Genomic DNA, 23,402 nt, shown 5'->3' with positions numbered 1-23,402 from the left:
CCCGTCTTCTGTCCAGAACACCCAAGTTTGCACCCATTTCTGACACCATCAGGACATTCCATTGGTTAACGATTAAAAACAGGATCAAGTTCAAATCCCTTTGCATAGTTTATAAGGTACTCCACGATCAAGGTCCACGCCCTCTTAAGGACCAGCTCTTACTCTATAGACCGACTAGACAACTTAGATCCACGACTCTCAACCAACTAGTGGTCCCACGTTCTAAAACAGTCTCCTGGGGTGATCGCCGCTTTTCAGTTGCGGCACCCAAGATCTGGAATACGCTGCCACAACAAATTAGAACTAGTCCATCACTCTTTCAGTTTCGTAAGAATCTGAAAACCTGGCTGTTTAACCAGTAAATTTGTCCTGGTCCCTCCACTGCGGGGGAGAGTCAGCCGCTCAGTCAAGCGCCGAGACGCCCACGGGTATTCGTTCGCGCTCAATAAATGTCAGAAATAAATAAATAAATAAATGGAGGAGACACGCTTCGTTCTGGGTTGGACAACATTCCTGAAGCCTCACAGCAGCCAATGCACTCTTTTGACTCACCCAAATAGCGGAGGAGTGGCAGAAAAGAAGTCTGACATCCCAGATCCAGCCCATGCAACCCGTTTTCTGCTGAGAGTCATTATGAATGACCGGTGCTGGTCAGATATATTCAAAGCCAAGATGATCACCAGGAACAGCAGTCAGACTGAACTCATGTACTGATACTCCTTGGACCCTCGGCTGCTCTGCCCCATCCAGCACCCCTTTTCACTGTTTAATAAGCTACAGACTCCTCTCTCTATGAACCACGACTGGGACCGCAATACTTTTTGCAAAAACACAAATGGGTAAGGGGAGCGTTCGCCTTGGCTTAGGCATACTGACCTCTCCTTTCCACAGGCACAAACTTCCCTTACACCATGTCAAAGGCCCCTATGATAAGCACTATTCAGTTAGTTACCCTAAGTTATGTCTTCCAACCTTCCCTACCCATCACCTATTACCTCACAGGTACTTGACAGTCTTCTGTGCTATATTTTCCTCACCGCCCCAGCCAGTGGTGTTGCCTACCCATTCCAATCCTGCACAGCCAACCCTAACTGCCACATCTAACCTTTAAATACTCAGTTTAAATGTCCGGGGTCTCAATACCCACAGCAAATGGCAACCCCTGTTGTCTATGCTTAGGGAAACGAGCTGCCACATATGCCTCCTACAAGAAATGAACCTCTTACAGAAAGACTGGGGGCAGCTTAAATCACACTGGTTTGACCGACAATTCATTTCCCAAGGCCCCCAGAAACAAAGCAGGGGTAGCCATACTCCTCGCTTTCAAGTTTCGGGGACAGGTGATGCAGACCCAAGTTGAAGTTATGGACAAACTCCAAGCATTACGACTTTCCCTCTTAACATACACCTTTATGATTGCTAGGCTTTAAACACCTAATGAACAACAACAATCTAGACGTCATCCCAAGATGCATACATTATAATACGGGGACACTTAATTCTGGCGTTAAATACTGACCTTGAAGGATTGGCCCAAAGACTGGGGCAGTTGGGAATTTGGAGGAGATGGCTGGGAGGGGTGGTCCTCATAGTTGTCTGGCAGGTTCAGCACCCCACAGCGAGAGAGTACTCTTTACTTTCTGCCTCCCACCTGTATTATGCATACATAGACTACTTTTTGCTATCCTCCTGCCATGAGGGAGCTAATGCTGTCATTGATATCGGGGTCTCTGCCATGCTCCATGGTACCATGCTCCGATTAAACTACTCTTACACAACCCTGGGTCCCCGGCCACCCATAAAACATGGCACCTGAACCATGCCCTTCTCTCTTCTGCATCTGCAGTCAAAGAAGTGAAGTAGGTGATTTGCCACTACCTTCATGCGAACGACTTCCCGGACTACTATGACACACCTTAAAGGCAGAGGAGTGGGGTTCCTTCATAATCATATTGGCTACCCTTAACAGGACTAGGAGGCACAAGCGGAGCACCCTAGAGAACCAGGTGCGAGAATTTGAGGAGGTACATAATCGAGCCGGCGCCCATAGAATGTGCAACCAATTGACCCTGGCCCAGAGGCTCTCGGCATGGACCAAGCTGAGTTAGCCCTCCTTCACACTAAACAGAGATTGTACATCGGTGGCAATAAGGTGGGACGACTCTTTGCACATACCCTCCAAGCCCAGGCACACAAACATAAGATTTCAGGAGATACATACTCAAACATGCTCTGTGGCCCACTCTGACCCCGACATAGTGCATACATTGTAATGGTTTTATTCCGATGGTATCAATGAACCCACGGGACACTATATCTCGCCTCATATATATCCCTATGGCAGAAGCACACCCAATAGAGGCTGATATATGGGTGGACGATATACTTGCTACCATTGCTCGACCACAGACCGGTAATGTGCCCGGCATGGACAGGTTCACAGCAAGTTCACTGCACATTTTTACAAACACTTTGGGACCCAACTAGCGCAACTGTTGGCATGCGTATGCAACTCATTTGGGGAGGCGGGTCTGTAGAAAAACTCCATGCAGGAGGCACCAATCACGGTGATTCTGAAGCCTGGGAAGGGTCTGACGAGATACCCTTCCTACCGCCTGATATCCTTGCTTAACATATGTACCAAGCTCTTCGCAAGCTGCACACATCGATCTCTATACACAGGGTTTATTGACCCAGATCAAACAGGGTTTATCCCAGAATGAAGCTGTCCCGCTCGCACACACCAGCAATCCTCCTTTCGATCGAAGCAGAAAAAGCATTCAATTGAATGCACTGGCCCCATCTTTGGCAAGTATTGGCCAAGATGAGTCTAGGTCCTAGATTCCGGATGTGTGTACTACCTGCAAAGTCTAGGTGTCTATGGTTATCAAGTTGCCATCATCTTTTTCTACAAACATTTTTCTATGGACTCATTTCTACACTATCATATGCATTTATGGTCTTGTAAGAACCTTCAATTTCTTAACAGTTACATGGTCATTTAGAACTGTGCGGTTATCTGTCTGGTATTTTCCCCATATTAAGTTAGCACCTACTGAGAAATGAGGTAAAATTGCTTGTAATTTGTGTTGGAACATGACACTCACATTGAGCTTGTAGTAACCATATATTCAAAATGGCATACATGCACTAATAAAAAATGCAGAATGGACATCAATACTAAGGGTGGGCAGAATTTTGCAAGCAGAATTGGAGGAATTTAGTAATTCCGCGTTACTGTTGCAACGTGGAATGGCTATTAAATTCCACCAGCAGAATTAATCCGCACTGCAGATTTATGGCACTCACACTATCCATTCAGCCTGCTTTCCAGTCTTTGACTTCTTTCTCTCCCATCCACCCACATTCTCTCTTTCATGGTTTCTCCTTCTTTCTCTTTTTATTTCCTCTCACTGTCTTCTTACTTGAGGCGCGAACAGGGATTCCCTCATGGGCAGATGCAATGTTTTACACTAATCGCATACAGAGGAGAGGGGACTTTGGTGCCTTTAAAACAACACACCTTTATACGCGATTGTTGGGTGTCATTACCTACATTTCATTGTGTCAGGTGCTAACTAGTATAAGGCTGTTGCTAACTAGGTTAAGGTGGATGTTACCTGGGACAAGGCTGATGCTAGCTATTACTAGCTAGGATGAGGCAAGTGTTATCTAGGGCAAGGCAGGTGCCAGCTTCACCCATTAGGCATACCCCCTTCTGCCCATCGCCTCCAACCCAGGATGTCATCTGTCGGTGCTGCCAGGGAGGATGCTTCGCAGCTGGGTGAGGAAGGGGTGGGGGCATCAAGAAATCCATACATCACGAAATCCCAATGACGATCAGAGACCGCGGTTTTCTGAAGGACTGGCACCTCTCCTATAGTATAGAGCGGCTTCCGGCCTCATACCTGGCCATGAGGGGAATGACCAGAACCGGTTGCTGCCATACAGTTGTCATGGCTACCAATGTAGTCATTGTTACTTATGGGGCTTCTCAAGAGCCAGTGCCTAGATCTGAAGCACATGCACGCTCAACATGCAGCTACTACATTGGCTGCTGCTGGAGGGAGGGGAGGCACTTGAGGGTCCCAGCCAGTCCTTTTCATTGTTAACTCACTATGCGCCTGTCAGTCGGTCCATGCCCGCCCAGAATGCCCCAGTATCTGCTCATAGGCCGGGTACAGCCACTTAGGGCACCAGTTGTCTGTGAGGAGCACAGTGGGCACTGCTATCCAATTCTCCGAGGCACAGGAAGCTTTCCCACAAGGATGGTCCATATCCAGCTTTAAGATCTGCAGATTGGCCTATTCTGAATCCCAGAGACTTCCTCCAAGGCAGGTATCAGGGGAAGTCTGGCATGTCTGGGGCAGGGTCAGTCACATGTCAGAGTGGCACCTGACAATGAACGGCTCAGGCCAGAATTACTCTTTTTCTGAAGGACTGGCCTCTTGAGATATGCCAATGTTTTCATCCATTCCAGGTCCAGTCTTCCCTAAGAGATTATGTTAATTTGTTTGGTCCTTTAATTATACTGGACCTGAAATTGATACTGACAGGGCTCTGCTCCAAGAGCCTAGAGGAAGGGGACAGATTAAGCTGTCCCCCACCCACACACAAACACACGTCATTAAACAGGTAAAAAATAACTGCAAATTCCCATGGCCTGTCACAGAGGGATACATCCTGGGATAAATGACAGTCAGAGGGGTTGTGTGGGTTTAAAGGGGTGCACTAGATCCCTGGCACAGTGTGAAGTACCAACAAACCAATGCCAGAGAATAGGGAGAGTGTCTCTGGGAGAGGGCAGGAGGCGTGAGAGAGATGGGCGGACAGACACTGGGGGTACAATAAAAAAAGGGATAGTCATGGGGGGGGCATAAAAGACATTAGAGAAAAAGAGGGTGTGGGTCGGGCCAAGGAAGCCTATCGGGCAAGTAAATGGATGAAAAGAGAGAGGGAAGAGGGAGATAAAAAAGAAGGAGAATAGGTACAAGAGGAACACAGGAGAGGAGGGCAGCACAGGGCAGAGGGCGGAATAAATGGTTGAAGTGCACAGTGCTGGGATGGTGTGTGCGTGGAGCAGAGAAAGAGAGAGTAGATTGGGAGGGAGGGTGTTGAAGCCAAAGGAGGTGATGAGATTACGCAGGCAGGCAGCCCGGGAGAGGCAGGGAGGTACCACAAGAGGTATCACAGAGAGGCACTGAGGTATCGCAGGCAACAGTGCTCGATGGTACTCCCATCCTTCAGGAATGGACCGCACTGGAATGCAGAGCAACAGGACCAGGTCCAGTAGAGCCGACGGGCTGTCCATCCTACCTTCGGCCATCAGCCGGTATCCATTTGTAATTGTGATTTGTACTTTGTGAAAACTAATGTAATTTCGAAATCCTAATTTGAAATTTGAGCCTTTCATTGTTCCAAAGTTATTGGAGACTACCATCAATCCATAGCATCAAATGGCCAACTCTGCCCTACCATGGAATTCCGCAGAATCCAGTGTAATTTTAATTTAATTCAGTGGAATTTCGCAGAGCAAAACTTAGCGAGTTCCTCCCAGGCCTAGTGTAATGGTCTACGATAAGAGAGTAGTGTACACCATTCATACTAGCAGCCCCGGGCTGTGCAGGTAAGAGCAGCTGGGTGGTGGGCCGGGTGGGAGGGATTTTGATGGACGATGAGGAGGGAAAATTAATTATTTATTTAATTTTCCCTCGTAATTGTCTGTCGAAATCCCCCCTCACCCACCCCCTCTGGCCTACCTCTCTTACCTGCACGGGCCGCGGCTAAATACTAGTGTTTCCGTTGTTTGCCATATTTTACTACCATTTCTAAATGGGATAGAGCAGTACTTCAAGCACTTAGGGAGCAAGGGTAATTTGCATCTTGGTATTTTTACACTTGATCTTACTGAGACAATTAGGCATAGCTCTCCAAATTTGCAATGTATTCATCTATTGAGCAATTTCCACAGCTATTTATTATACTTGCAGTTATATAGTCATGAGGTACTGAACTGCTGTATGCCCGGGGCAAGCTGCTCTGGAACCCAAAGCTATTGGACTCCTCCCATTCAGGCTTCAGAAGCAACCACCACACCGAGAGTGCTCTACTCACCTCAACAGACGACATCCACAATCTTCTCGACTGAGGCAAAACCGCAGCCCTCATCCTCCTGGACCTCTCTGCCGCTTTCAACACAGTCACCACACAATCTGCGCAAGACTCCACGAAGCCGGCATCCGGGGCAAAGCCTTAGAGCGGATCCTCTCCTTCCTCACTGGCTGAACCCAGAGAGTCAGGCTCCCGTCATTCTCCTTAAAGCCTGCAGAGATCAGCTGTGGAGTCCCTCAGAGCTCTTCCCTTAGCCCCACCCTCTTCAACATCTACATGGCTGATTCTCTCTCTCACCAATGAACCTACAGCCACAAAGAAGAACTTTCACAAAGGGAAAGGCAGTCACCATCTGGATGAAGGACAGCTGCCTCAAACTCAACTCCAACAAATCCAAAGTTCTCCTCCTGGGAGCCAACCCTCCACCTGGAACAACTCCCAGTGGGCTGCAGCGCTCAAAAACCCCTCACACCCACTGACCACACATGTAACCTCATCATCATCCATGACTCCCTGCTCTCAATGAACCGCCAAATCAATTCCGTCTCATCCTCCAACTTTCACATGCTCCACCAGCTTGGAAAGATCTTTAAGTGGATCCCCACTGAGTCCAGAAGAACAGTCACCCAGAGACTCATTAACAGCAAACAGGACTACGGTAATGCACTCTAGACCGGCACCACCCAGAAGCTCCATAAGAAATTGCAAAGAATCCAGAAAGCCACCGCGAGACTTATTCCGGACATCCCCTGCCGCAGCTACATCTCTGGTCACCTGAGAGACCCCAACTGGCTCCCAAGCAACAAAAGAATCACCTTCAAGCTCCCCGCGCAAGCTTACAAAGATCTCCACAATATCTGACCTGCATACCATAACCACGGCTGTCCTTCTACACTCCCACCAGACACCTCCGCCAACCTGGCCCTGGCGGCTATCCCATCGATTTGCAAGACAAGGGCCGGAGGAAGATCCTTCTCCTACCTCTTCAGGAAGACCTGGAACTCTCTTCCTCTACATTTCAGACAATCACCCTTAGTGTCTCAATTCAGGAAGAACCTCAAGACCTGGGTCTTCGACTAAGCTGGGTCTTGGACGGAACTGCAGACCCCCTCTAGCACCTTGAGACCCTAATGGGTGTCAAGCCGTGCTCTATAAGTACCCTGATTGATTGATTGGTTATTGGTGTCATTGGGATTAGTCTTGTGCTCTCAATAAAACCATTCGATGCATTTACTTCAGTGTCTTTTGGTGCATTATATTAGTAAGAGTTAGGTGTCAACATGAGGGTGGGGTACGTGAGTTCATGCAGATGGTTGGTGAGATTGGTAAATGAGCTAGAGGGGATTAGGTATTGCTAGATTGCAAAGTATGTCTTCTAAAAGGGGACTAGATTTTATTTTTGAGATAAGGTGGGTGCAATTCAAAGTAATATAATAAAAAAGATTAATACAAACATGCACATGACTGGACTCAAAAGGAGGAGGTATGCAGAGGATGGAAAGTGATAAGAAGGTCATTTAAAGAGAAAAGTAAGGCAACAATGGGAAGTTTTAAGTAAAGGTCAAGATTTTCGTGCAGGGTTTTAGCAACATGGGCTACTTTTGAGATAGCATGTATTCTGAGGGTGCAAACTGTAGAAAGAAGCATCATGCCAGGCTACTCCTAGACCACCACTTCACCAGTGACAGCATATCAGCTCAAGGGCTAGAAGCTTACAGTAATGACTGGGCACATATATAGGGAAATATTGAGAACTTTAAACTATGCGAGAATTAAGTAGAAACCTCATGGTAAAAGCAATGTGAGAGAAAATCCAGGTAGGTAATGCAAATATCTAATACAAACATGGACAAGAAGATTCAGCAGTTTTTAGAAGTGATGTCTTCTGATGTTTAACCTTAAATATTGTCTTTAGTTATAGAGCATCCTGGAAAAAGAATGACATATATTATATCTTGTGTCTCTTCCACAGGACCTGAAAAATGGAATGACAAGGTTTGCAGCGAATCTAGGCCTTTTGTGTGCAAAGTGACTAGGCCTCTTGATTTTGTAAGATAAGCACCAAACCAACCATTGCCGGAAGGACCACACACTGATATTTGAATGATTGAAAATAATTGAAACTGATTAGTCCTTCTTTACTTATTGTAATCTCATGGTAAATTATCAGAGGATGGGGTTTTTGGTTATTGAATTAAAAATAAAATCATAGAACTGAAAACAAAAAGCTGTTTCGTTTTCTATCTCCATGAATCTATGTTGTAAGCTTTCATAGAAAGGCTTCACTTTACCACACAGTTCCCATGTGAGGGTGGGTTTGGGCCCTGTATGAACCCTGCAACTAGTCTTCTTTTCTTTTCTTTTCCCGGTCTACCATTCCTGTACCAGGAGCTTGGAGAAGTCAAGTATTAATGTCAAAGACTGAAAGAAGAAAATACACCTTGAAAAAGTAAAACTGCTAATTTACATGGTGGAAGAAAGGTCCGGGCTCATTAAAATAAATATATGATTTTCAATACCATGGAGGAATTCCATACAGTGTAACAGAAAAGACCAAAAGGTGAGGGGAAATATAAAATATTCAAAAGCCTTATAGATTTATAATCCAACAACAAGCAGTAAAGCAGCTCCAGACAGTATGCGAAATAATTATTCCACCTGGTCCTCAATAAAAGCAACAAAGCCTCCCATATGTCTGCCCTGCCCATAATCAGCACCAGCATGCAGGTGTAGAGTAGAGGTAAGGATGGTGCCTTAGGGATTCAAAGCACAGAACAGCAGTGTCACACATTTCTTACTGAGTGTCTGCAATCATACTTTGCAGGTCCTCCTCGGGGCATGTGTTTTCAGCAACTAGGAGAGAGGATGTGTCTGTGTGGTGCCAAGTAGACGTTGTGACTTCTGCATTCTCTTCCTCAAACAGGCCTGTTGTTATTGTCCTCCCGGTGGCAGGCACAACTGAAGCCAGCCCCCCGAAACCTGACAGTGACTTGCAGAGACTCTCACATATAATATGTTTCTGAGCCTTAAATGTATTTCTCTCACTGTGCCAAGACCAGTGGTGGCAGCCCAGAGCAAATCACCCTTCACCCGCTGCCACTCACCGAAGGGACCTGTGTGACTATTACCTTGCAGAGCATGAATGTACAAATCGATATCCTGCCATACACAATAATAACCATGACATTTAAAGCAAATATTAAAGTGTACATATCTCTGCCATTATCATGAGACATCTGTTTGATAAAGCATAGTGTGCTAGAACACTGTATGCTTTTGGGTGACAGAGAACTTTAAAGTGGTAAAAAAACTGGCGATTATCCCCTAGTCGAATCTCTTTCGGCAGTGGATTCTGGGGCTTGGAGACTACGCTCTGCTCCCAGACTCCCTTGAACATGGCTACACGGCTCAGCAACATGTTTTAAGTGTACGGACTATGTTCAGGAGAAGCTTACTTTGTACAGGGTACACATCTTTAAAAACCCTAAATATCTTAGGAAAATCGTTAAAGAAATGTAATTGAAACAATCAATGTAATGTCAAACATTTCCCCAATGCTTGTAGTGACAGGAGTATTTAGCAACATCAAAAGTCGGTACTTGGTCTGGAATTGAAAGATGGCCACCCAAGCCTTCTTGATTCCGTGGTGCATTGCTGAGCAGTCAATGTGTAGCCTAAACGACGTGATATAATGTTTTCGGTTAAATGCAGTACAATAAAGATGAGATATCCAGCCAAAATTGTTGTCTTGTATAAGTGAACAACCTAATAATGCCTCAAATATATAAGAATGTGTACAGTAACAATGGTAAGCAAACAATCTAAATCACACAATTCGAATAAAGTAACAAAGTAACAAAACAATGCATAAAACATTGGAATATATATATGTTTGCAATCACTAGTTGTTAACTGAACATAAAACCTGTTCTGTTTATGAATGAGCGTTAAGGAGTGAGATCGTCTCACCAAAAAATGTGTGTGGTTGCAGCCCAATCGAAATTGTAAATAAACACCAAATAAAAATGGTGCTAACGCGATTTTAGCATAGTAGAATTATTTGTCAGTATTCGAAGTTAAGGTGTGAGGAATTGGGAAATGTGCTTACTTTTTAGGTCAGATTTAAATATGAGCAGAGGTCTTTAAAAAAAGTATCTCGTGCTCTAATGACCCTAGAGACTCCAGGTCAATGGCTCTCTAACCTGAGGGGATGGTTCTAATTGCTGGATGGGCAGAAATTAATATGTTCGTTCAGTGCAATTAGATTGGGTGCCCTAAGGCCACAAACACAGACCCGCTGTTCACTTCCAATGCTAAATTTGCCCATGGTCAGGAAAGGGATCTCTCACCTTCCTCTCATCTGTCCAACTCATAATTCTGAATGGGAACTCACACTGTTTCCAGGTTTACGAGTCACAATTCTGAATGGGGTGACTTTGTGTTTGTAGGTGTTGTGGTCTGCCATTTCCTGCATATGAATGTAGGAGATGCAGGAAAGTGGCATTCGCATCATCATGCACCGAAAAATAGAAAAAATGCATTCTATTTTCTTGGCATGTCTCTGTTAGCGCACATCAACTAGCCCATGCTGGCTCATAATTTCAGCTGGAGTTTTAGTTGCCGAAGTCATAGGTCACGACTCAGTTGACCATGCATCCAACAGACTCAAGAACTGTGTTAAAGTCTCGTCCCCAGATAATGGTTGGGGGATTTATAGCCACACCCGCCAAAATCACCTCTTCATAGAATTGTGGAACATTTTAAATTAAGATCAAAAACTTGTGTCATAATAATGCACCATAAACATCATCAAAGACTTCACTTCTCTCTTCTCACACAGAAATCCATCATTGATGAGATCTCTCCCTGTAGTATTCCAAAGGCCTCAATGTCATCCAGCAAATAGTCCAAAACCTTAATATCGTGGAGGAAATAATAAATATATGACTAACTGCAGGGTTTTGAGAAAAACAAGAGAAACACATTTACATACCCTGTTCTCTACACTGAAGCTTAATTCTTTACAAATCCCATTAATGAAGCTTCAAAAGCCTGGCTTTGTTCTTCTAACAATCAGAGAGTGTATAAACCAAAGGGAAATGGCCATCATTCTGTGCTCACCTGAAAATGAGTCAGTCAGTCAATAATCTTTATTCGGATAAAAGACAAGATATCCATAAAAGATACAGTTCATACGACAATATTAGACTCCAGTAAAAGTGATATGAATCAATTATATACATTTCCAGTAAAATCAATAATATAAAATCCCTATATAAAAACAAGTTAAAAAACGAACAATCCAGTGCAGAAAGCCTTTATATACGACAATCTTTCATAAAAGGGGGTAAAATATATCTGTGTGCATCAAATCATTCCCAGACAAATTGTCCATTATCTGCTTCAGTGGGCCTCTCCTTTGGTCAATCTTAATTTGACTGCAAGTCGCAAAAAGTGCACAGTGCTAAATAAGACAAAAGGGTCAGTCGACATTTTAAGGAACAAAAGGGCCACTTTGGCCTGTCTAATTTTAGCTCGTTTTAAGACTGTTTTTAAGAACCGGGACCTTGGTAGTGCATAAAAGGGACAGAGAAGGACGAAATGTAGGGTGTCCTGCGGAGATCGCAGATCGCAGCCGCAGCACCCTTTTGTCCTAACATCGCTCACAAAGCCAGCGGGGACTGACAGAATGTGATGCACAAGATTTAACCTAAATCTAGTCATCAGGAATCTATCCTGTTTGTTGTATGTGTTAGACAGGTAGGCTTCCATCCCCACGGAGGTTTTTGTGAGCTGATAGTCACGGACACTATGTTTTCGGCCTTCTATTTCCTCTCTTGCCCTGGCTATATGTCGTAGGTGGTCAGCCTTAGTGAGAACCAGGTCATTTTTGGCCAGTGTGGAAGGTTTGTTGAAAAAGGGTGCATGGCCCGATGTATCTAATGCCTCCCTGATGTATTTGAGCCAGGGTATTAGCAGGCCCTTATCCCCCCTCATACAATCCTCCAAGATTTGTCTAGTTAACAATGCCTCGGGGTTTGTCCAGATCTTGATCCAGCAAATTAACGGATTGAGCTGTATCCTGTCACCGAGGTGGGGAATGCCCAATTCCTCGTGGGCGATATATGAGGGGATACATTGGGGCACTTGCAATAATCTCCTTAGGAACTTATTTTCTTCCACTTGGATTTTGCTTGGATCTATAAAACCCCACAGCTCGCTCCCATACAGAGTCTTAGCACAGCAAACTGACCTATATAGCGTTACTATTTCGTTGGGCGACCACCGACCCAGTCTACTTGCATAATTCATGATTGACCCCGCTGCTCTCGGGTGTTGACTACATTTGTGCTTTGCAAGGGGTTTGAAAGAGAGGTCCTTATCGAACATGATCCCCAAATAGTTAAAGGTTTTTACCTTCTCAAGTTTATGGGTGCCTATAGAGAAGGTGCAATTCCTTAGAGGCGTTTTGCCCGCTTCCATGACATAAGACTTTGATAAGTTGGGAACTAAGTCTAAATCTGCCATGAAACGTACAAAGCCGCTGATGAGGGTCTGCAGGCTCCTTCCTGTGCGTGCCAGGAGTACCGCGTCATCTGCATAGAGGAGGACTGGTATACTTCTCCTCCCAATGCAGGGACAATCGGCCTCCAGCTCTCTGAGTGCTTTGTCAAGTCCATTAATATAGAGCGTGAACAAAAAAGGGGCGAGGATGCACCCTTGTCTCACCCCTCCACTGCACCCAAAGTCCTCTGTCACTTCCCCTCTCTCACCAAATCTGACCCGTGCCGTGGTATTTAAATGAAGTGTTTGTAGGATATGAATCAGGCCAGGTTCGACACCCATCACAACCAGGATCTCCCACAGTCGTCTTCTGTTCACACAGTCGAATGCTGCTGAAAGATCCATAAAAGCCAGGTAAACGGTGCCTTCCCTGGCCACAGTGTACTTCGCTGTCAGGAGATACAGATTAAGGAACTGATCAGTAGTAGAACGCCCGTTTCTAAACCCGTATTGCACATCCGTGATGATGTTATTTTCATCGGCCCAAGTCAACAGACGGTTTAAAACAGCTCTTCCTAAAATTTTTGCCGAGACATCAATAACGGAAATTGGGCGATAACACTGCGGGTCGTTTTTGTTGCCCTTTTTAAATATGGGTACGATCGTAGCTGTGGACCAGGATCTGGGCATGCCTACTTCAGTGGCTGTGTTCAGCACCCTAGTCAATACCAGGGCCCAGAGATCTACCTGGCTTTTAAAAAGGTCGGGGGGTATCCGGTCTGGGCCTGGGGCCTTCCTCATCACCAGGCCCTCAATTCCCAGTTTGACCTCCTCGACCGTGAAATGAGACCAATCGCCACCAAGTGATTCTATGCCGCTATTTGGCAACTCCTCCGACTCACCGCGGTTGTATAGGCCACTAAAATGCGCCATCCATTCATCTGGCAAAATATGGGAAGCCACCTGAGGCTTATTTGGGGGTTGAAAACATGGGGCGTTTATAATCCTCCAGAAACTGGTCATGTCATGGAGCTCTGCAGCCTCTTTCAGGGATTCCCATGCCTCTGTTTGTAGGGATATTTTTCGCAACTTCGTTGCCTTTTTGTACCGGGCCCTACACGCTGCAATCTCTCCTCTATTCCTAGGGGCGGTTGATAGTGCCATTTTTAGGTCCCTGTGGGTTCTAGAGCAGTTCTTGTTGAACCATCTAGGGCAGGAATCTGCCTGGGACCTTGGTTTACTTCTTAAGAGGGTGTCTATATGCTGTGCGGTGCCCTCAAACGCTGCAATCAAATCCATCCCCTCAACAGTGGGATCTAAACATCTCCACAAGTGATTCTCGGCATTGGCAAGGAGGGCTTTATGGAGTTGTTCTCCATCGATGTTTTCCCATTTAATTCTTCTTCCTTGATCCTTTGCCTTGAATTCACCCGTGGTGGTCCTTCTATCTGTTTTGGTGCCTGGGAGGATGTCCACTAGAAACATGACCAAGGGGTTATGATCACTAAACGCGCTGGGTACTATCATAAACTGGCCTATTCTGTGTATTAAGACAGTGGGAATGAAAATGTAGTCTATTATTAAATTACAGCCTCTTCCTTTAAAGGAAGGGGCTATATCATCAGAATTCCCCCGATCAATCAGATCCATTGTGTGGGTTAGGGCGAACTCACTCAATATTGTGCTCAGGGAAAAACCCTCTCTGGAGTGCTCCAAGTGCCAACCCTTAATAGAGGGGCAATTATCCCAAGTGCCGCCCTCCCATTTCAAATGTGGGCACTGGTGGCAGTTAAAGTCGCCCGTAAGAATTAGTTGATAGCCCTCGTCCCCTGAGTTCTGAAGGGTGGCCAGTCTTTCCTCTAATTCCATCAAATTTGTTAATGATTGTCCCGCATTATAGAAGTTTATAAAAATCAGCTTTTGACCCACCGATGAGTATTTTATGCCCTGAAGGCAGGCGGAGTCCCACCCCAAGTCTTGCCATTTCCCCTGCAATGACAATGCTACATACGTGATTAGTCCGCCTTTGGCTCTTCCCATGTTGGATTTCTGGGCTGGCACGAAAAACATTTTATATCCTTCCAGGAATGGGACAGTTTTGTTAGTTTCCCATGTTTCCTGTAGGCAAATGATTTGAAAGTTTGTTATAAATGCTAACCATTCAGTGTTTTGGATCTTGGTTGCGAGTCCTGAAATATTCCAGGAAATAATCCCCAAATCCCTGAGGTTTGGAGCTATACCCCTAATCTTGCTAGGCATCGTTCTTAGGGGGGGGCTCTTGTCCAGACCGTGTGGCGTTATCGGCCTGTCTTCCGTTTCCGTCCCTTGCTCTACACCAGGGGCGGCTACTGCCACTTGCTCCGGGATCCCTTTGGCGTCTACAGTATTGTCCAAGGTAGGATTTGCCAGCTCAGGCACCGTACTCCCTAATTCCAACAGTCAGTCCTGTTCGTACAATGCAGAGGGACAAGAGAACGGTGCAAATCTATTTGTGTCAAATACAGGTGCCACCTCCCTCCAATTTTTGGGATGCCAGGGCCCCCGCCATCCTTGCCCAATGTCTGGTATATTATTCCTATAAAAAGAGTGCAGGGGTAGCATCGATATACATGACTCTAAGCCCCCGTTCATGTGTCGGTTGTCAAGTAGTTCTCTCACCATCTCGGGGTGTCTGAAATTAACTATGATGCAGTCACCTGTAAATCTTTTCGCGCTATTCCCGATCCAGGCCACCCTCCTAGCCATTAAGATGTGCCTGTGTTCGAGCCTCATCCCATGTGATTTGTTACGCGCCCAGTGTACGGTCTTATTTATCAGGGTGCTAGTTGATTCCTCGACATCTTTATTAAGGCCTGGGACACCTACTAACACTAACGTGTAGGGACTGGATGCAGGGGGTAAATCAAGAATCGGGAGGCCTGGGGTATTCTGTGCGCAAACAGTGTTGTTACTAGTGTTGGGCCAGACTACATTCTCATTTAGACCACAGGGAGCGGTGTTTGGGTCGGGGGGGTGCGTGTGTTACCCTTGGATTTTTGTCCAGAGTTCTTATTACCAGTGCATGCTTGTACTAAAGTGGCTTCCCTACAGTTACTGGGTTCAAGTTCGTTATTAAAGGTAACCGTTTTGTCACTGGCAACCCTGTGTGACTCCTCTTCGTTCCCGCCACCCTCTTGCCTCCTCTGTGGGAAAATCCCATCTGACTTTTCAGAGACTGGTTCTACCAACCTCCTTATTGTACATTCCAGACTGGAAAGTGCTAATAATACCGGGCCTAGATGTTGGACTAATAGCTGTTCCAATTTTCCTTCCAGTACTGTAGTGGCTTCGTGTAGCCCTGTCGAGCCATTTATGGTTTTACAAGTTGGGCATTTAGAGCACTCAAGGTTCTTGGTGGTCTTGGTTGGTCCTCTGCGACTAGGCTTACTCGCGGGATTAGGGGTGTGCATCCCTCCTGTGGTTACTGGGCCTGGCTGTAAATGAGATCTTTTTGATCGAGTTACCACTTCCCTGGTGGGCGATTGTTTGGATTCAGTATCTACTGCTGTCGGGAGTGCATTTGGCCCCCCCCTTTCTGCTTCTCCTAAGACAATGTCAGGGTGTTGAGAGCCAGCAGCTTGCGGCACCCTGGGAGTCGGGGAGATAATTATGGCAGACGGGCTTACTAGATCTAGGGACCCCCGTGGACTAGGGATCCGCCACCTGCAAGGGGTCAGGGAGAGTTCCTCCCGGCGTTACACTAAGGGCTAAGTTTCCCAACGAGGAACGTTTCTTGGCTATTAAAGAGTCCAGGGAAAGCCGCTTTTCCGTCAGTAAGATTTCATGAGCAAGTAGGGACTCTGCTCTTACAATAAAGGCGTCCAAGGTCCCCTTAACCCCTCCCTCCGCCCTGGGCTGAGGATTCTTACTCTTTACCATGGTGATAAGATAAGGGGCGGGCCAACTATGAATTTGATGGGCACCGAAGGGGTGGTGCGGGACACAACAGAAATCTCTCGCCACTGCCTCAAACCAATATATAAGGCGGGGTAAATGCGGGACTTTTGACAGCAAAGAGCGGAAATAGTCAGCGGTCAACAAAGTACAATAGATACACCCAATAATGCAGCATCCGCTGCAACAGTCTCAGTGTCCCAAATCCCGTAGCAGTGGTTTAGTACTTGCCTTACAGGACAGTGTCTGGTAGGGGAGGGAACGAGATGAGCGATTTGACCCGGCCCGGCCTCTTCCGGCCCCGGACGGCCACAGACGGCCCGCCCTCTGCCCTGGCTCAGCCCGGCGCTGCCCGCGCGCTTCCTTGCGACGCGGGGAATCCTCGCGGCTTTTGAGCGCCTCCGGGCGCGCTGTGGGCGGAAGTGCCCCTCTCGGGATTCTGGGAGATGTGGTTCCGGCCTCGCGCTGCTCGTCACACCAAGTGCTGCTGTGCAGGGCCACCAGGCACCTCACGACCTCACGCCTTCAGGAATTAAAATGCGGATCAGCGGATGAGTCAATCATTGCCAACTACTTCTTGTACCAGTCGGTCTTTTATATTGCATCTACTCTCTACATTCTGCTGAAGACTACATTCTAATAGTCTCATCAATTATCAATACACTAGTGCTTTAACTTTGCGCTACATGTTATTTATTTCTTGGACTACTTTGGGACTACTTGCACAGAAATCCCCCTGTAATCTCTCTTTGGAAAATGTAGTACATATGGCACAATTACCCTTTTTCCACAGCAATATCTATTACTCCTTCTACAGCTCTTTCAGCTTCCTGAGTTGGGACCATATTAATTAGGACAGTCACAATCTATCTAGGCACTGTTTGTGCAGTTGCAGTTTGTAGTATTTGTACAGAATCGGTCAAAATTGGAACAGTAATACCTGGAGGTATCACTGTCGTAACGAGTCAACAGGTGGTGCACAATCTGAAATGTCTGTAAAGTTCTCTCAATCTGTATTCCTCTTGGTTCAACAGAAGCAGTAGCCACTGTAGTACTTGCTGGCATAAGATGGTAGACACCCAGTTAACAATGCATCCAATATTTCATCCCCCAAATCACTATAGGTTAGAGGCTTTTTGTCATCCTTAATTTCCTTCTCCTGTATCTTATCCTTTTCCTGCTTCTTAAATCTCTCAGTAGTAATGGCTTTCTATAAACTGTGTCTCTCAACTATAACATTCCTTCATCTCGGTAGTGCTTCATCCCAATGAGCATCTGCATAATTACGCTCTCCTCCACTAGTCTCATTCTGACATTTCTCTCTTTCCTTGTCTCTTGCTGTCTTTTCTTACAAGCTTAAGGCTTCAAATTGTGTGTCTCTAGATGGTGACTTTATTTCACATAACTTTTCCCTTAATCTGTCAAAAAATTGCAATTCAAAAGTAGCATATTTTGGAAAACTCAAAGGAGCCTCTTTCTCAGTATTGTTGCACCACTGGTGAACCCACAAAAATGAATTTAGTTCCAACTTTGTAACCATAAAATGTGCAGGCCTTTCCTCAGGTGGCGCCTTGTCACTGACCCAGATCGGATTTGTCACATTACCGCCCAAAAAGTTCTTAAAGCCTTTAAACTATTTCCTTTCTGCAATAATCAATGCACTGTTTTGCTACAATTCCGTAAATGTCAGATTTCTTTCCTCCAATCCTGTTACAGTTTAAATTCTTAAAGTCTTTCAACCAATCTCAATATGATAATCACACAACTGACCTATCACAGTGCAGCACACTCTGATGTCCCTCTCACTCCTCGCTGCAGCTCATCCTCCTCCATAATTTCTTTGTACACAATCACTCACACATTAATCTTAATTTTCCGTAATTGTCTGCTTTCGTAAAATAAATGAAGACACACTCATACAAGAATACACACTTACAGAGAAACCTCGAAACGCGGGGATTCACCCAAATCAGTACAGTTTACCCTTTGTGCAGAAGGCCTACTACATGATTCACAATCTTCCCATTCACATAAAGTTCTCTGTCTTCGTTGGGGCTGTCGCCGACGTCTTACGACAAATCCCTCAAATCTTTACCAGACAATTACAATCTCAGTGTCTTCAACACCTTCAAAATATCCCGGGATCTTAGGCCACATCGGATCTGATAACCATATCTCAAATCCTTGGACCATATCAGACCCTCCAACCACATTCACGCGACTCTTACAACAACTCCTCAAGACATCACACAATCAAATCATCACTGCAATTTAACACCACGCAATCACCGCAAATGCAATTACCGCATACCTCAGTCTAATCGAATGTAATTACCGCAAATTCAATTACCACAATAACAATTACCACAAACACATTTTTCCTGATTAATACTCACACCTTCTTCAGCAAACGACTTCTTGTACCGCCTTCTAATACAGCTGTGCCAGACTTCAAGTTCCAGGCATCGGAATCAGCAATCAGCTCCATTCAGGGCATTAACCAAAACGATGATCCTTTTGGTCAAGGTGTAAAACCTTACCTCTGCTACCAAATTGTTAGCGCAGGATTCCCGTGGTAATCTCTCTTTGGAAAATGTAGTAAACGTGGTAAAATTACCTTTAATCACCATTACCCCTTTTCTACGCTAATATCTATTTTCAAGGTGATGAATCTTGGCCACCATATTTTGACCAAAAGAGCTCCTTCATAAACAAAGGCAAGTAATCAAATGCAAATAAATATTTTAATCAATAGTGAGAGTTTGGGAGTAGTTTTGAAGGGTATATTTTCAAATTGAAATTTAAGATTCTCTGATTCTTCATTCATTGGTCACATATCAATTGGGTTACAGAATTGATACTAGAAAAATAAAGATAATGCAGAGCATGTCATAATGTGCATACAGCGCGTTCTATAAAGGAAAGAATCCCTATTCTAAGAAATGGGCAACAAATGTCAGCCAGAACCCATGAAGAGTTCAAAAATAAAGGTAAGAGTGAGATTAGCATGAAGCTAAATCAATAATTAATAATTGCAGAATGTCTCATAAAGAGAAATAAACCATAGAGCAAATAATCCCTGGTAAAGGCAGTTAGTCAAAGTATAACTCCTAAACGAGGAACGCGTTTATAAATTTGGAAAAATGTTGCTAAATGTATGTTGAATGTTCTCCGTGTCCGCCAATGTAATCCAGCATTTTCCAGAAGCACATCTACACCTCCTGTTTGCTGTTCACTCATCATCCATCAGGCGCTGTTCTCACGGCACATTTGAATCTTATTTAAAATGACTTCATCTCTTAACCTTCTGTTCAAGAAGTTCGTTATTTTAACTAAACATATAACATTAGAAACAAAAGAACTTATTATTCAAGCAGGAATCATTAAAACATAATATGGTAATACATTTTTAAATACGTACGCTTTTCTGTTCTATCTAAGGCAAAGAAATAAATGCGCTTTGTATTTAAACATTTTACCAGCAACTAAATGCGATAAGGCTCCAAGGTCACATGCTGTAAATTATGCAAGGCGTCTCTTTTTCTGATGAGCGACACATTCCTCTTTTATCTGGGAGGTCAAGTTGGAGCTCTTCGAACAAGCTAAATCATTTGCTATTTTCTGTTTTCTACATTTTAAAATGTTGTGTTAATTCAATACAAAGTGTAAGCTACAACTTCACACATTTTTAAACATTTTTGTAAGTTAACATCTCATTCTATTGTGAGGACAAAATCTAAACTCGTCACATTAAGGTCAAACTATAAATAAATTGTGCATTGTGAAAGCTTGTGTTTTAAAGCCTGTGACTATCAAAGCCCCATGTTTTCATTTGCAGCACCAAATTTCTGTGTGTCACATTTTGAAATGCATTTTATGTTTGAAGCCCGAGGAATGTTTGTCATTTAGTAGTGCTTAATTTTAAAGGAATTGTTCACACTGTCTCAGGACCATCCTTTTCTTTCAGCTGGTAAAAAATGTTCTTAAAAACTCGTATGTAGAAATTACTCAAAGTCCAAGTGGAGAACAAATACTATAAATTAATAATGAATTATTATTATAAATTTGATTGGAATGAAAAATCAACTAGGAAAATTATAACACCAAAACTGAAGGAATTCATTGAATCCTGTGGAAGGCATTTTTTGAACAATGTGCCACTGAAACAACATGTAGGAATTTGTTTTTTCATTCTTTAAGATTTTGATAACGTGCATAACGATGTTTAGAGTAGTCTGTGATTTTTGTTATCTGTTTTAGATCCTATTTTCTGATGTAAATGAAATTATTACATTTCATATCATTGTATGAAGCTTTGACAGATCATCTATGAAAAAATGTGCCTCAATAGGATCTTCAGTTATGAGCATATTGTTTAATGAAAAGTGAAAACAAATAAAATATCATGGTATAATGAGCATCTTTTGAGGTCAAGCAATGATAGATTATAAGCCACATAAATAATGTAAAAATTAGAAGCAAAATGAGAGTTATTATCATTGAATATCAATAATGTAGTAGCATGTTCGTTCTGTGCTTGTTAGAATATAGAATAGTGTTGATTGTCGGCTCTGCTGGTACTAATAGTGACATATGTGGTGAGCCTCCCACCCACTATGTTGGGAATGGCTTCATGTGACTCACCCAGAGGGCAATCTCAGCCAAAGGTATAACTAAAGGGACATGCGACTGCTTGTGCCCCAGTCTAGATCATAACCACTGTGTTTCTGTTTGACATCTGCTGCTCTTGCAGGGTGGATGTGCCTCTACGGACCTGGGGCCCAGAACTGGTGATGAAGATCCAAGGCCTGTGCATGTATCAACACAGCCTGATTCTCCTTGGCCTTGGAGAACTTTCTTGAAGTGAGCGGACTTGTACCTACTCATGTGACTTAACCCTTTTAGCCTCCCCACACTGATGCTGGCGCTGTCTCTGGTGTGGCCTCTAAAGCCTTGTGGGCTTACTTTAATGCCATGAGGGGAGACAGCAGCTCACTTTCGGCTGCCTCTAGCTAAGTCACCGGGGGCACTCCAGTTTGCTCCTCAAATGCTTGGTAAGTGTTTCAGACCCTTGGCTCCCAACACCACAGCACTATCTAGTAGTGAGTGAGTGTAACCAAATCTTCCGAAATAATAACTGTACCAAGAGAGCTGGGTTTAGCAGGGCACCTTGTTCCAAGGTGGCCCCTCTTTCCATACGCCATGAGCATAGGGGTCCAGTTCCTGATCTTTTTGGTTTAGAGGATCTCAGCCTCGGGGACCAGCACTTCCATACACCACAAAGCAATTCAAATAAACTCTAAGCAGCAGAAGACACATGCATGTGCTAAAATCACCTCATATTACCCTAATAATGGTGTAACGACTATCCTCAATTTGAACTACACACTTACAAGATGCCAGATCAACAATTTCAGGGTAACATCCCTGCATGGGTGCAGCAGGAAGACCGCCAACAGGTATAAATTGGCAAGCAGGCACATTGGTGCACTTCCACATACGGATCCAACCCCCATTTAGCAAGCGTGAATACCTTACCATGACGGCTCTTGATGAAAACGAGTTTCAGGGGAATGAACAAAAAGTTTAGAGCCACACATGAATGTGATGCCACCGTGAAGAGATAGCTACATTGTGTAGGAGAGCATGTCTTCAAGCTGTTTGAGAATTTCCTCAAAACTGGAGGTGATGAAAACAACAAAGCAGTAGTTACAGCTCTCAATGCTCACTGCGATCCGTAGAGACGTAGAAAACATTGACTGTTTCTATGCGCGTCTGTATGAAATGGCCAGCACTCATAGATAATCACCCGGGCCTATATAATCCCAGGGTCCAGATCGTCTGTGGTGCAGCAGTTCATCCAGCAGGAATCTGGCAGGAAATTGGATGACAAGGTAGTACTTGCTCACTCCCATGAGTTGTCAAACAGCAGAGGTGAATAAATGAAAGTGGCACACTCAAGGGTATCCTTAAAAGCAGACAAAGTTCCCCTATCAAAAATCAAAGAGGAAGTTGTGAATGTGATACAGAAGAAAAGACCACCTCGAGTGACATCCAAACAGTGCGCCTCACTTCAACCATGTGCATACTGGGGCTAGAGCCCCATCACTCATCGAGGTGCCCGGCACAAGGAAAGACCTAATTTAAATGAAACATACTGAACTAGTTTCCGCGAGTGTGCAGGTAAGGGGAGGAATCAAACCCTCCCAGACTAACAATTGCCCCTCGTTCAGTATGCACCATTATGTCAAACACAAGCTAGCAAACGAAAAACGACCCTGATGCTACTGCAGAGTGTGAATCAATGGAAGAAGATGAAGAGGTCTTCTTTATTATCTATGTAAGGAAGGGAGAGATATCAGAAAGACCCCAGACCATTTGTAAGATTGAACTAGGAGCAATATCCATTAAACCCCTAATAGACACTAGGGTATCCACGCATTTTGTGGGATTTGGCCAATTAAAGATTCTGAAGCTCTGCCCAAAACTATACCTTACCAAAACCAAAATGTACACTGCCTATAGCTGGAACACTGGAGTACAAAGAGTGCCCCAAAGCCGATGAAATGGAAGTGATGTTCTAAGTCACCACCAAAAGGGGTGTAACCCTGTGAAGCAGACACATGGCAGAAGACTTGGTCCCCTCTGCGCAACAAGTCCAAAACTGTTCAACCGAAAGTATTCTCCAAGACTTTGAACACCTGTTCATGGGCTAGGGTGTCTCTAAGGCCACACTGTCAAATTGGACATTGACACCACAATCAAATCAATTACCCTGTGGCATTGGCAAGTTCCATTTCACCTGCCTCCTGAAGTGGAACAGGAACTGAAGTGATTAAAAGCCATGGACATAA

General features: G+C 44.6%; 1 protein-coding gene across 1 annotated transcript in view; it reads left to right on the top strand.

Annotated features, from left to right (window-relative positions):
• Window positions 1-8,338, top strand: part of LOC146831270 (lectin-like) — a 511,784-nt gene extending 503,446 nt beyond the window's left edge. Inside the window, exon 6 of the mRNA XM_085605534.1 lies at window positions 8,084-8,338. Coding sequence (XP_085461660.1) covers window positions 8,084-8,169 — 86 coding nt within the window. The 3' untranslated portion in view covers window positions 8,170-8,338. The remainder of the gene's footprint in view (window positions 1-8,083) is intronic.
• Window positions 8,339-23,402: the final 15,064 nt, after the last annotated feature.

This window comes from Triturus cristatus, chromosome 5_1 (genome assembly GCF_964204655.1).
Source record: "Triturus cristatus chromosome 5_1, aTriCri1.1, whole genome shotgun sequence".
Taxonomy (NCBI): domain Eukaryota; kingdom Metazoa; phylum Chordata; class Amphibia; order Caudata; family Salamandridae; genus Triturus; species Triturus cristatus.
The sequence above is the reverse complement of the archived record's forward strand: the minus strand, read 5'-3'. Positions and strand labels throughout refer to the sequence as shown.